The sequence below is a fragment of the Scyliorhinus canicula genome, chromosome 14 (genome assembly GCF_902713615.1).
Source record: "Scyliorhinus canicula chromosome 14, sScyCan1.1, whole genome shotgun sequence".
In the NCBI taxonomy this organism is placed as follows: Eukaryota; Metazoa; Chordata; class Chondrichthyes; order Carcharhiniformes; family Scyliorhinidae; genus Scyliorhinus; species Scyliorhinus canicula.
Window position 1 is genome coordinate 102,458,033 of NC_052159.1, and position 13,706 is coordinate 102,471,738.

General features: G+C 49.1%; 1 protein-coding gene across 7 annotated transcripts in view; it reads right to left on the reverse strand.

Annotated features, from left to right (window-relative positions):
• The window catches only part of tdrd3 (tudor domain containing 3), a 183,913-nt gene that overhangs the window by 99,623 nt on the left and 70,584 nt on the right, over window positions 1–13,706 (reverse strand). For all 7 annotated transcript variants that reach the window (XR_005463113.1, XR_005463115.1, XR_005463114.1 and 4 more), the window contains 2 exons: window positions 12,208–12,354; window positions 8,563–8,709 (listed from right to left, as the gene is read on the reverse strand). Coding sequence is in view for 3 of the 7 variants with exons in the window: in XM_038817691.1 (XP_038673619.1) it covers window positions 8,563–8,709; window positions 12,208–12,354 (294 nt within the window). In the remaining 4 variants the exon portion in view is untranslated. The remainder of the gene's footprint in view (window positions 1–8,562; window positions 8,710–12,207; window positions 12,355–13,706) is intronic.

Sequence of the window (13,706 nt, forward strand, 5' to 3'; positions counted from 1 at the left end):
CAAGGACAAAGGGGGACTCTCTCTCTCTCTCCTGGGCGAGTGGAGAGAGAAAACAAAAGAAAAAAGAGACTTATATTTCTGTTCTTTTTTTAAAATAAAAACCCAAAAGAAAACTGGTAAAGAGAAAAGGGGTGAAATAAAGGGGTAAAGGAAAGAAGGGGGGAAATAAATTTTTCATTTAAAAAAAAAAAATATATACATATATTTATATATATATATATATATATATATATATATATAAATAAAATTAAAATAGGGTGCGGAAAAGGGGGAAAAGAAGAACAAGGAGAGAAGAAACGATGAAGGGGAAGGGGGAGAAAAAAATGCCAGAAGGGACCCAAGAGAAAGGGGGCACCGGAGGTGGACGGGGCAAAGGGCAAACCAGCTTGGGCGAACGAGTCAACACGCGAAGCAGCGGGAAGAATGTATCGCCGCATCCAAAAGGGCTGGACGGGCGGGCAACCTCTCCCCTGGGGTTAGAGGGGGGCGTGAATTGGAAGGAAGCCATTGCCGAGGTGGTGAGGGAGCAGCTGCAGGCAATCAAGGCAGAGTTAAAAGCAGACACAGAGGCCGCAGCACAGGCAGCAATGACCAGGGCCATGTCAGGGGTGCAGCAGGCTCTGACCAGAATGGAGGAGAAAGTGGATGCCCAAGGGAAGATACTGGGAGCCCAAGGGAAGATACTGGAAGCCCAAGGGGCAACCATTAAAGAGCTGGAGAAGGCAGCGACTGACGTGAGCGACCGGGTCATGTCCCTGGAGAGGGAAATGGCGAAACTGAGTGCAACACAGGGGAGCCTGAAGGGCAGGGTAGACGGCCAGGAGATCAACTCGAGAAGGCAAAACATTAAGATAGTGGGCCTGCCAGAGGGGATAGAGGGTAGAAATCCCACAACATTCGTGGCTGCGATGCTGGGCTCCTTAGTGGGGCGGGAAACTTTTCCCACCCCACCGGAAATGGACAGAGCTCATCGGTCACTGCGCCCGAAGCCCAAGGAAGGGGAAAAACCGAGAGCAGTTATAGCCAGACTGCACCGGTACCGGGATAGGGAGACAATCCTGCGCTGGGCCAAGGAGAATAGAGCCTGCAATTGGGACGGGCACGCCATCAGAATCTACGAGGATTTTGGAGCGGACATAGCTAAGAGACGGGCGGAGTTCAACAGAGCGAAAGCAGCTCTCTATAAGAACAAAGTACGTTTTGGTATGCTGTACCCAGCAAAACTCTGGGTCACATACCAACACAAGGAATATTTCTTTACAGCCCCTGCCGAGGCGAATAGATTCGTTGAGGAGCACGGGCTGGAAAAACGCCATGGGAAGTAGGGACGAGGGGCCCATGGCAAGGAGATACGTCATGCCGACGGGGGGGTGGGGAGGGGCGAGGCAAAGCCAGCCCCCTCCCCCCTGGCAGGAGCACCCAGGAAAAACAACCCAATGCCCAAGGGCCCGCTCCAGGTGGGAGGCCAGGCCCCGGCACGAGGGAACGGGAGTACTGGAGAGGGGAGAGGGGAAGGGGGACAGCAACCTCCGAGCGGGGAGCCACCGTGCTAGCAGGAAAGCTAGCGAAGGGGGCGCGCAACAGAGCAGGGCCGCAGCGCACCCCCAACAGGGGGGAAGGCGCCAGGCAGGGGAGGGGGGGGATCACCCATCAAAGGTGGGAGAGCAAATGGGGACAAGAATGGGGGAGAGAGGGGCAATGGAGGGGTACACAGGGGTATCCCCGAAAGGGATAGAGCGGGGGGGGGGGGGGGCACTCGGGGGGCGAGAGACCAGGGAGGGGAAATGCAGGGACGAAGGGACAAAAGAGGCCAGAAAGGGAATAGGGCCACAAAGTGCCACAGACAAGGGCTCGAAACAGGGAACTGCTGCAAACACCCACCCAGTACGGTCTGTGGGTGAAGGGGCCCCCCGGAGTGCAGGGGGCTACCCGCGTGGCGGACACACAGTGGACGGCCATGGCGGGTGTCCCCGGGACAAGGGGGAACCCCGGAGCGCAGGGACCCGACCGCATGGGGAGAACAGTGATAGTGGACATCCTGGACGGCCCCCTAACAAAGGGAAACCCCAGAGGGCAGGGGCGCGTCCACCGGACAAATATGGTTAACCCCACAGGAGCAAGGGGGCAGAAGCCCCCCACCAGAATAGTCACCTGGAACGTAAGGGGACTTAATGGCCCAGTGAAGAGATCTAGAGTCCTCACCCACCTTAGAAACATGAGGGCCGACATAGTCTTCCTCCAAGAGACGCACTTGAGGGAGCAGGACCAACTGCGGGTAAGAAAGGGCTGGGTGGGACAAACCTATCATTCCTGTTATGGGGCAAGGGCCAGGGGGGTGGCGATCCTGATTGGCAAGAGGACAATGTTTAGGGCGACAAAGACGGTTACGGACCCAGGGGGACGATATGTCATGGTCAGCGGGGCCCTGGATGGGGCGCCGGTAGTCCTAGTTAACGTGTATGCGCCCAACTGGGACGACACGAGCTTCATCCAAAAGACCATGGCAGAAATCCCGGACATAGCGACGCACCGACTAATCATGGGGGGGGACTTCAACTGTGTACAGGACCCAACGACGGACAGATCAAACCCCAGAACGGGGAAAACCTCAAACATGGCAAGGGAACTCAGTCACTATATGGAGCAGATGGGAGCAGTAGACCCCTGGAGATTCGCCCACCCGGGGGAGAAAGAATTCTCTTTCTTCTCCCCAGTACACAACGTGTACACCAGAATTGACTTCTTTGTGGTGGGGAAAACGGTGCTTCCAGAGATAGACAAGGTGGAATACTCCGCAATTGTGATATCAGACCACGCCCCACACTACATGGATGTGCGGCTAGAGACGGGAAGGGCCCAGCGCCCCAAATGGAGGTTGGACGGTGCCTTACTAGCTGACAAGGCCTTCAGCGAAAGGATAGCGCGGGCCATAGCGGAGTACACTGAGATCAACCAAAACGGGGAGGTCTCACCCTCCACGTTCTGGGAAGCGCTTAAGGCCGTACTAAGAGGGGAAATCATAGCCTACAAAGCGCAAAGAGATAGGGAGGAAAGGGTGGCTAGGCAGAAGCTGGTCGACTCCATACTGGAGGTAGACCATAAATACTCCGAGGCCCCGACCGTAGAACTCCTGGCGGAGAGGAAAGAATTACAAAGGAACTTTGACCTGCTCTCCACCAGGAAAGCAGTACACCAACTCCGCCAGGCACGCGGGGCCCTATACGAACACGGAGACAAAGCCAGCCGCCTGTTGGCCCACCAGCTGAGAAAGCAGGCAGCCAGCAGAGAAATTGCGCAAATCAGAGATACCAGAGGCACGTTGGAAACAGAACCAGAGAGGATTAACAAAACCTTCAAGGCCTTCTACCAAGAGCTGTACACCTCAGAGCCCCCAACGGGGAAGGCTGGGATGAACCGGTTTCTTGACGGACTGGACATACCAGTTGTGGGAGAGGGCAGAAAACGGGATCTGGAAGCACCACTAGCACTGGGAGAGATCATGGACAGCATTAGCTCCATGCAGGCGGGGAAGGCGCCGGGACCGGACGGATTCCCGGCGGACTTCTACAAAAAATTTGCGACAGCGCTGGCCCCGCACCTGCGGGAGATGTTCACAGACTCGCTAGCTAGGGGCACATTGCCACCCACGTTAGCACAGGCCTCAATCTCGCTGATACCTAAGAAAGACAAAGACCCAACGGAATGTGGGTCATACAGACCCATATCTCTGCTGAATGCAGACGCCAAAATACTGGCCAAAATCCTAGCCAAGAGGCTAGAAGACTGTGTACCTGAGGTGGTCACAGAGGACCAGACGGGCTTTGTCAAAGGTAGACAGCTTACCGCGAACATCAGGCGCCTGCTGAACGTGATAATGACCCCCTCCGGGGAGAGAACACAAGAGGTGATCGTCTCCCTGGACGCAGAAAAGGCCTTCGACAGAGTCGAGTGGAAATACCTCATAGAGGTACTGGAGCGGTTCGGGCTTGGAACAGGGTTCACCGCTTGGGTAAAGCTCCTGTACAACGCACCCATGGCGAGTGTACAGACCAACAATACCAACTCCCAATACTTCCAGCTGCACAGGGGCACCAGACAAGGATGCCCACTGTCCCCGCTGCTGTTCGCACTAGCAATTGAACCGCTAGCAATCGCGCTCAGGGCAGCAAAAAATTGGAGGGGGATCCGAAGGGGAGGTAGAGAGCACAGAGTCTCACTCTATGCGGATGATCTGCTCCTCTATATCTCGGACCCACAAAGCAGCATGGACGGAATCATCGCGCTCCTGAAAGAGTTTGGAGCCTTCTCGGGCTACAAACTCAACATGAGCAAAAGTGAGATCTTCCCAGTACACCCGCAAGGGGGGGGGGGGGGGCAGCACTAAAGGGGCTGCCGTTCAATCAAGCCCGACATAAATTCCGCTACCTGGGGATCCAAATAGCCCATGACTGGAAAGGGATCCACAAATGGAACCTCACCAGCCTGACGGAGGAAGTTAAAAAGGACCTGCAAAGATGGAACACACTCCCGCTCTCCCTCGCGGGGAGAGTTCAGACGATCAAAATGAACGTACTGCCCAGGTTCCTCTTCCTGTTTAGATCCATTCCGATCTACATCCCCAAGGCCTTTTTCAAAGCGCTGGACAAACTCATCATGGCGTTCGTATGGGGGGGTAAAAATGCTAGGATCCCAAAGAAGGTCTTACAAAAAACAAAAACCAGGGGAGGGCTAGCCCTCCCGAATCTACAATTCTACCACTGGGCAGCAACAGCCGAGCGAGTAAGGGGATGGATCCAGGAGCCAGAGGCTGAGTGGGTGCGTGCGGAGGAGGCCTCCTGCATGGGAACCTCCCTCCGGGCCCTCGCCACGGCAGCACTCCCATCCCCACCCAAAAAACACTCCAGCAGCCCAGTGGTGACAGCCACCCTCCAATCCTGGAACCAACTGCGGCAGCAACTTGGCCTGACCAAAATGTCGAACAGGGCTCCCATCTGCAACAACCATAGGTTCACACCAGCACTGACTGACGCCACCTTCAAAAGGTGGAGGCAGGACGGGGGGACACTGACAGTCAGGGACCTATACACGGACGACAGGATCGCAACACTGGACGAACTGACAGAGAAATTTCAGCTAGCTGGGGGGAACGAGCTACGGTACCTGCAGCTCAAAAACTTCCTACGAAAGGAGACAAGGACGTACCCACAACCGCCACGACAGACACTACTGGAAGACCTACTGGACGCAAGTATCCTAGAGAAAGGGAACTGTAGTGACATGTATGACCGACTGGTAGATAGGGACGACACCGTACTGGACGCAACAAGAAGGAAATGGGAGGACGACCTGGGGATGGAGATAGGGTGGGGACTCTGGAGCGAAGCACTGCATAGGGTCAACTCCACCTCCACGTGCGCAAGGCTCAGCCTGACGCAACTAAAAGTGGTACATAGAGCCCACTTAACAAGAACCCGTATGAGTAGGTTCTTCCCGGAGGTGGAAGACAGATGTGAACGGTGCCAAAGAGGCCCGGCCAACCACGCCCACATGTTCTGGTCTTGCCCCAGACTCGTGGAGTACTGGACAGCCTTCTTCAAGGTTATGTCCAAAGTGGTGGGAGTGAGGGTGGAGCCATGCCCGATAGTGGCGGTCTTCGGGGTTTCAGAACAGCCAGATCTATTCCTGGGGAGGAGGGCGGACGCCCTTGCCTTTGCCTCCCTGATCGCCCGCCGTAGAATCCTGTTTGGCTGGCGGTCAGCAGCACCGCCCAGAGCTGCGGACTGGCTGTCCGACCTCTCGGAATCTCTCCAAATGGAGAAAATCAAATTTGCCATCCGAGGGTCGGACGACGGCTTCCACAGAACGTGGGAGCCATTCATGCAACTGTTCCGGGACCTATTTGTGGCCAAAGTACAAGAGGAAGAATAGTCGGGGGAAGGTAGCGGGAGGGGCTACAGGTTCGGTACGGGGGTTCGATGGCTAGCTAAGGCCCAAAACCAAACTAAATAAACATGTTGGGGGGGGGGGGGGGGCGGGCGCAGTTACTACTACGAAGATGCTTACCTGTAAATATGTATGTTAATTTTTGCGTGTTTGTTTGTTGTTTTTTTTTTTTGTTCTTTTTCTCTCCTAACAATTTGTAATTTGTTCAATATAAAACATGAAAACTGAATAAAAACATTTATAAAAAAAAAAAACAGAGTAGTTTCCCCTCTAACTGGTTCTTTCTGTAATTGATTTGACACAGGTATGGATTTTGCTGTCAGGAGCAAAACAAATGCGAGGTGCGGCACAGTGGTTAGCAATTCTGCCTCACACTTCCAGGGACCAGGGTTCAACTCTGGTCTTGGGTGAGTGTCTGTGTGGAGTTTGCATGTTCTCCCAGTGTCTGCATGGGTTTCCTCCGGGTACTCCAGTTTCCTCCCAGTCCAAAATTGTGCGGGTTAGGTGGGTTGACCATGCTAAAATTGCCCCTCAAGTGTCCAGGGATACGGCAGAATGGTGGCGTAGTTGTTAGCACTGCTGCCTCACGGCGGTGAGGTCCCAGGTTCGATCCCGGCTCTGGGTCACTGTCCGTGTGGAGTTTGCACATTCTCCCCGTGTTTGCGTGGGTTTCGCCCCCACAACCTAAAGATGTGCAGGGTAGATGGATTGGCCACTCTAAATTGCCCCTTCATTGGAAAAAATGAGTTGGGTACTCTAAATTTTTTTTTTAATAAAGTGTCCAGGGATGTGCAGGTTAGATGGGTTACAAGGATAGGAGAATGGGCCTGGGTTGGGTGCTCGTTCAGAGGGTTGGTGCAAACTCGGTGGGCCGAAAGGCCTCCTTCTGCACTCTAGGGATTGTATAGAAGGTGCTCACTTCTGACAACAAAGAAAGCTCCCTACAAATATTCAACAATCTCTGAGGAGTTGATTTCATCTTTGACAGCAGCTTAAATCTGGCACCAAGTCATGGGGATTCATCAGGTGCCCAGCAACAGTAATATCAACAAGTGTTCAGCATACACTCAAGGAATTCTCAAACAGAAAGCAATAAATAAAATACATTCAATACCCTTCATTTTTATTAAATTTTATAGAGGGAAAAAACAATGGTTGGGAAATCAGAAGCACAAAGGGATTTGGATTCCCATTTCAAGATTCTCTTACGGTTAACATGCAGGTTCAGTCGGCAGTTAGGAAGGCAAATGCAATGTTAGCATTAATGCCGAGACGGCTAGAATGCAAGAGGAGAGATGTACTTCTAAGGCTGCATGAGGCTCCGCTCAGACCCCATTTGGAGTATTGTGAGCAGTTTTAGGCTCCATATTTAAGGAAGGGTATGCTGGCCTTTGAAAGGGTCCAGAGGAGGTTCACAAAAATGATCCTTGGAATTAAGAGCTTGTCATATGAAGAACACAGAACATACAGTGCAGAAGGAGGCAATTAAGCCCATCGAATCTGCACCGACCCACTTAAGCCCTCACTTCCACCCTATCCCCGTAACCCAATAACCCCTCCTAACCTTTTTTGGTCACTAAGGGCAACTTAGTTTGGCATAGGTGGATTGGCATGGCCAATCCACCTATGCCAAACTAAGTTGCCCTTAGTGACCAAAAAAGGTTAGGAGGGGTTATTGGGTTACGGGGATAGGGTGGAAGTAAGGGCATGGCCAATCCACCTAACCTGCAGGTCTTTGGACTGTGGGAGGAAACGGGAGCACCTGGAGGAAACCCATGCAGACACAGGGAGAATGTGCAGACTCCGTACAGACAGTGACCCAGCGGGAAATTGAACCTGGGACCCTGGCGCTGTGAAGCCACAGTGCTAACCACTTGTGCTGCCGTGCTGCCCAAGAGCGGTTGAAGACTCTGAACTCCTGAAGTTACTGCCAGTTTCAGAGGAGTAACAAGGATGAATGCTGACATTTTTGCCATCATTGCTGTCACAAAATCCAAGGTACTAAAGTCACCCACTTCAAGTTAAACCTCTTTCTCAGCTCTGGTGCTGTTAATTTCATAATCCTCTAATCTGATTGTTAAGGAGGTACACAATTGTTTGCCCTGGTCACTAATACAGAAGTTTCTATACTTAGCTCACCTGTCCAAAAGCAAAATTTAGATGGATTTCACAAGCAGCACTGATTAAGTACACTAAAACTCCAGTACTCGTGTAAGGTGACTGAGTTTTGTATCATCGTTGCAACTATCATATGATATGCAACCCAAATCTGAAGAAAGAATGTTATTTAATTCTGCACCAAAGCTCATATCTCGGATAAACAAGTCACTCCGTTGCAGTGTAACTTTGGACCTTAACATATGACTAAGCTACACAATTTAGTAATTTTCCAACGCTAAAACACAAACGTTATAATTGATAGTATGAGGGCACTTTTAGATGCATATACCCTCCATAGTCAAACTTTTATCTGCTTCTGCAGCAGAATCACAACAGAGCCCACTCCATCTGTTCAAGTTGCATAACAATGTGAAGTACTGTTCAAAAAACAAAATGAAGAGCCAACCTAAACACAAGATAAAGTAAATTCATAATTATGTGTAAAAACTAAAAGCTTACCAATTCTCGATATACTCCTTCAGTTTTCCCATCTGCCCGTATACACTTCTCCTCTCTGTTCTTCTGGAACGCATCTCTGCTCCTGTTGCCTGTACCACTTGAATTCAAATTGCTCCGCACATTGCTTCCTCCACCAAATATCTTTGCCTTGGTTTCAAGAAAAGATATTCATGACATAAAAACCTATTATGTTTGACCATACTCATTTAATTGCAGACACCATCAGACCCTGAAAAAGATGTAGTGAAAAAATTCCATCTGCACGAAATCCATGCTCCATGCAGTACATACTCATGTACTTCATAACCAAAGTTAAGCAGTAAAGCAGAAACCTTATCGAAACATATAAAATTATGAAGGGAATAGATAAGATAGAAGCAGGGAGAATGTTTCCACTGGCGAGTGAAACTAGAGCTAGGTGACAAGGCCTCAAAATAAGGGGAAACAGATTTAGTATTGAATTGACGAGGAATTTCTTCACCCAAAGGGTTGTAAATCTGGATTTCCCTGCTCAGTGAAGCAATTGAGGCTCTTTCATTAAACGCTTCTACGGCAAAGATAGGTAGATTTTTCATTAAAGATATACTCTAGGTTTCCTTCTGAACAATCGTTGCTGTTTTTAGGTCAAATCCATGTTCTACAGCACTTGCAGAATAACTTTTTGTTTCTACATGTCATTAAGCTTTTGGTGCTGGTTAAGCAGTTTTCAAAACCATGGGTGACCTTTGCTAATTTTCTGCTTGGTACATGCGGAAGTTTTCAGTGCAGAGAAAGGAAACATCTACCCTTAAATGGCAAATTGCAATATACACTTAAGATCATCTTCTTTATACCATTGGCATCAGTAGAATGTCAACCAACAAGTAACCAATACTGTGCCATCTGGCCTGCGGGATAATAGAATGATGCAGGAGGCTAATATTACACCCTTTGTGCCTATGCCAGATCCTTGAACAAGATACTCAATTAGTTTCAATTCCCTCAGCTTTCCCAACAGGTGTCGAAATGCTTTCTTTTCTCATATGTAGTTTTCGTTACGATAACCCCCCCCCCCCTATAACATCCCCAAGCCCAATTTGGGCTCCCAAATCCTTCCCCAACTCCTCATCTATCCTCAGGAACTCCAGCGCCCCCAGAAATCGCTTCATAGCCTCCTCCCTGGCTGAGGATTACAATTTCTACAATTTACTCTAAAACAATCGAAACACGTCATTCACCCCCGCCGGATCCAGAATAACATCTCCCCTCCCTCACTTTCCCAATCTCTCTCGCCGCCTCCTCATTCTGCTGCCTTTTTCCCCATCCTCGTACACTGCCCCTTTTACCCTCCTCAGCTGTCCCTCCGCCCTACCTGTGGACAGTCTCTGATGCTCCTTCAAAAGCCCATCATCCGGAGATTCTGCATACCACCTGTAAAGCTTCGCCTACCAATCTGTCCAACTCCGCCCGTTCAGCCTTCTCCTGATGGACCCGAATTGAGATGAATTCCCCCCTAATAACGGCCTTCAATGACTCCCAAACCACCCCACCTGTGTCATTGATCCCTATATATCCCCGAATGGCCTCCCTCACCCACTTACACACCTCCTCCACTAACAGCCCCACATCCAACCTCCATTGCTGGCGCTGCGCCTTACCTTTTGCTGACTTGCAAGTCCACCAAGTGCGGGACATGGTCTGACACCGCTATTGCTGAATATTCAGCATCCACCACCTCAGCCAGCAGCGTCTTATCCATAACAAAAAAGTCTATCCGGGAAACACCTTAAGCTCATGGGAGCAGAACGAAAACTCCTTACTCCTGGGTCTCTCTCTCTCTCTCTCTCTCTCTCTCTCTCTCTCTCTCTCCTCTCCTCCCCCCCCCCCCCCCCCCCCCCATGGCCTCCATGAACCCCCGGAGATCGTTTGTCATAGCTGTTACCTTCCCAGACCTAGAACTCGACTGGTCCAGCCTTGGATCCAGGACTGTATTGAAATCTCCCCCATAATCAGTCGACGTGAATCTAGGTCCAGGATTTTCCCCAGTACCCGTCTAACAAACTCAGCATCATCCCAGTTCATTACATACATACTTACCAATACCACGGCCATTCCCTCCAGTGTCCCACTAACCATAACGTATCACCAATTTGTGGTAATCAGCAGTTCGCTCCGGGGGTGGGCCTCCAGGAGGTGGCAGTGCGCAGGGATCGCGAGATTTGGGGATCTCTTCATTGAGGAGAGCTAGCTTGGAGGAGCTAGAGGAGGGGTTTGAGTTGCCAGAGGGGAATGGGTTTCAGTACTTGCAAGTGCGGGATTTTGTCCAGAAGCAGGTCCAGGGCTTGCCTCGCCTCCCACTAAGGGGGCTACAGGACAAGGTGATGTCAAAAACAGGGGTTGGGGAGGGGAGAGACTCGGAAATATATAAGGAACTGATGGAGTGGGAAGGGGTTTCAATTAGAGAGGTGAAGATAAAGTGGAAGGAAGAGCTGGGAGGGGAATTGGAAGTCGGGTTCTGGGAAAGGGGGGAGGGAATGCATAGAAGTGACAATTAAGGGCAGGGAATCTAATCTATGGCTAGTTAGGGTTTAGGGCTGGGGGGAGTTGGGTGTGCTATTGTGGGGTTTTTGCGTGGTTGGATCTCTCTGTTGTTTAAAATGTTAAAATTATAACTGCCTCAATAAAATATTTTCTAAAAAAAAGACCTTCATGGAGGCGCTGAGATAGTCTTTGAAACGTTTCCTTAAAATTATAACTGCCTCAATAAAATATTTTCTAAAAAAAAGACCTTCATGGAGGCGCTGAGATAGTCTTTGAAACGTTTCCTTTTGCCAAAATAAAACCAAAAAAAAAGGACAGCCAGTACCTGGGGAACATTTGGATGAAATTATTTGGCAGGCAAGAAAGTCCAGACTGCAAACAAGCCAAATTGGGCACGTCCAGCCAGATATCTGAAAGGACTATGGTGAGGTTCTGGAAGTTTTAATATATTCATGGTTTGAGCCAAAATGAAGAGGAAAGATTTGTTATTGATCTGGGCTACAGTCAACTGGAAGGTAGCAAAACAATTGTAGCAGAAGGACACAACAGAAGACAAGCCAACAACTCAAATTCCAACTGATATTCAGAAGTAAGCTGATGATACAAAAGCAGAAAAGGTCCACGAAAAGGTCTGCTCCCCAAAATACACCCAAAAAATCTCTCAAAAGTGTATGAATCTGCTGTTTCTTGCAACCACAATTTCTAAATTTGTTCATCACACAATCAACTATTGATTGGGCGGCACGGTAGCACAGTGGTTAGCACAATTGCTTCACGGCTCCAGGGTCCCAGGTTCGCTTCCCAGCTTGGGTCACTGTCTGTGTGGAGTCTGCACATTCTCCCTGTGTCTGCGTGGGTTTCCTCCGGGTGCTCCGGTTTCCTCCCACAGTCCAAAGATGTGCAGGTTAGGTGGATTGGCCATGATAAATTGCACTTAGTGTCCAAAATTGCCCTTAGTGTTGGGTGGGGTACTGGGTTATGGGGATAGGGCTGAAGTGTGGGCTTGGGTAGGGTGCTCTTTCCAAAAGCCTGTGCAGACTCGATGGGCCGAATGGCCTCCTTCTGCATTGTAAATTCTATGAAATCTATGAACTATGAAAATTATTCATACTTCAAGAACTTTACCTCCTTGTTCTTGCTGATTTCTGCAATAGCAGCAGTCCTTTGTTTTTCAAATTCATCATCACCCCCAGTTTTATTTGTGCTGGCAACCTGTAGCGTTTTCCTTTTATCAAGGTCTCTACTATCAACTTGGTCACGAGTTAAACATTTCTGGAGGGAAGAAAGCAAATTATTTACAATAATACATGAATGAGGCCAAACAAATAAGGGGTAACAAAATATTTTCCTACCATGACTATTTCTGTGACTGACAAATAAATTTGTTGAGGTAAAAAAGAAAATCAAGCAAGCATTATTTTTAAAAGCGCGCATTGTGTTTTATGGGGAAATAAATTGGAAAAAATATGGCAAGATAGCTTTTAACAAAAATATACAGATCCGCAAGCAGGCAGCAATACCAGAGCATCTTGTTCATCCTGCAACAGATCGACTCAGAACATAGGAGCAGGCATCGGCCATTCAACCAATTGAACCTGCTCCACCTTTCACTATGATCATTACTCATTATTCACTTCAATGTCTTTTTCCCCCACACTATCCTCATATCCCTTTATATCACTGGCACTTAGAAATCTGTCAATCTCTGCTTTAAACACACTCAATGACTAAGAGCTTCCACAGCCCTCTGGGGTAGAGAATTTCAAGATTCACAACCCTCAGAGTAAAATAATTTCTCCTCATCTTAGTCCCAAGTTATTTCACCCTTATTTCGAAATGTAGTTCCTTGTTTCTGGACTCCCAAACCAGAATTAACATCATACAAAATACCTAAAGGGTACACATGAATGAGATGACTTCTCATTCTTCAGAATTCCAGAGAACACAAGCCCAGTTTCCCCAATCTTTCTTCATAGGACAGCCCTGCCATCTCGGGAACATGTCTGGTGAACTATCAGTACACTCCTATGACCATAATATCCTTCCGAAGATAAGGGGACCAAAACTGCACACAGTACCCAAGGTATGATCCAACCACGGTTCAATACAAATGAAGCAAGACATCACCCTCCTGTTCTCAAATTCTCTTGCGGTAAAATAACACACTATCAGTATTCCTGATTGCCTGCTGCACCTGCACGTTAGCTTTCAGTGACAAATTGACAAGGACTCTAGGTTGCTTTGTACATCCACACTTTATCACTGCACATCTGTTCCCCCTACCCAAGTGGATAACCTAACATTTTCCCACATCATATTCCATTGCCATGTTCTTGCCCACCTACTAAGTAAATCCCCTTAAAACCACTTTACATTTTCCTCGCAACACACATTCCTACCTAGCTTTGCGTCATCTGCAAACTTGGAAATATTATGTTAGGTCCCTCCATCCAAATATATTGTGAACAGCTAGGACCCCAAGTACTGATCCTCATAGAACCTCACTGGTCACAACCTGCCAAGCGAGAATGACCCATTTATTCCTCCTTGGTGTTCTGCCCGTTAACTAATTCTTAATCCACTGCCTCAGATCCCAAGTGCTTTAACTTTGATAATCAATATCC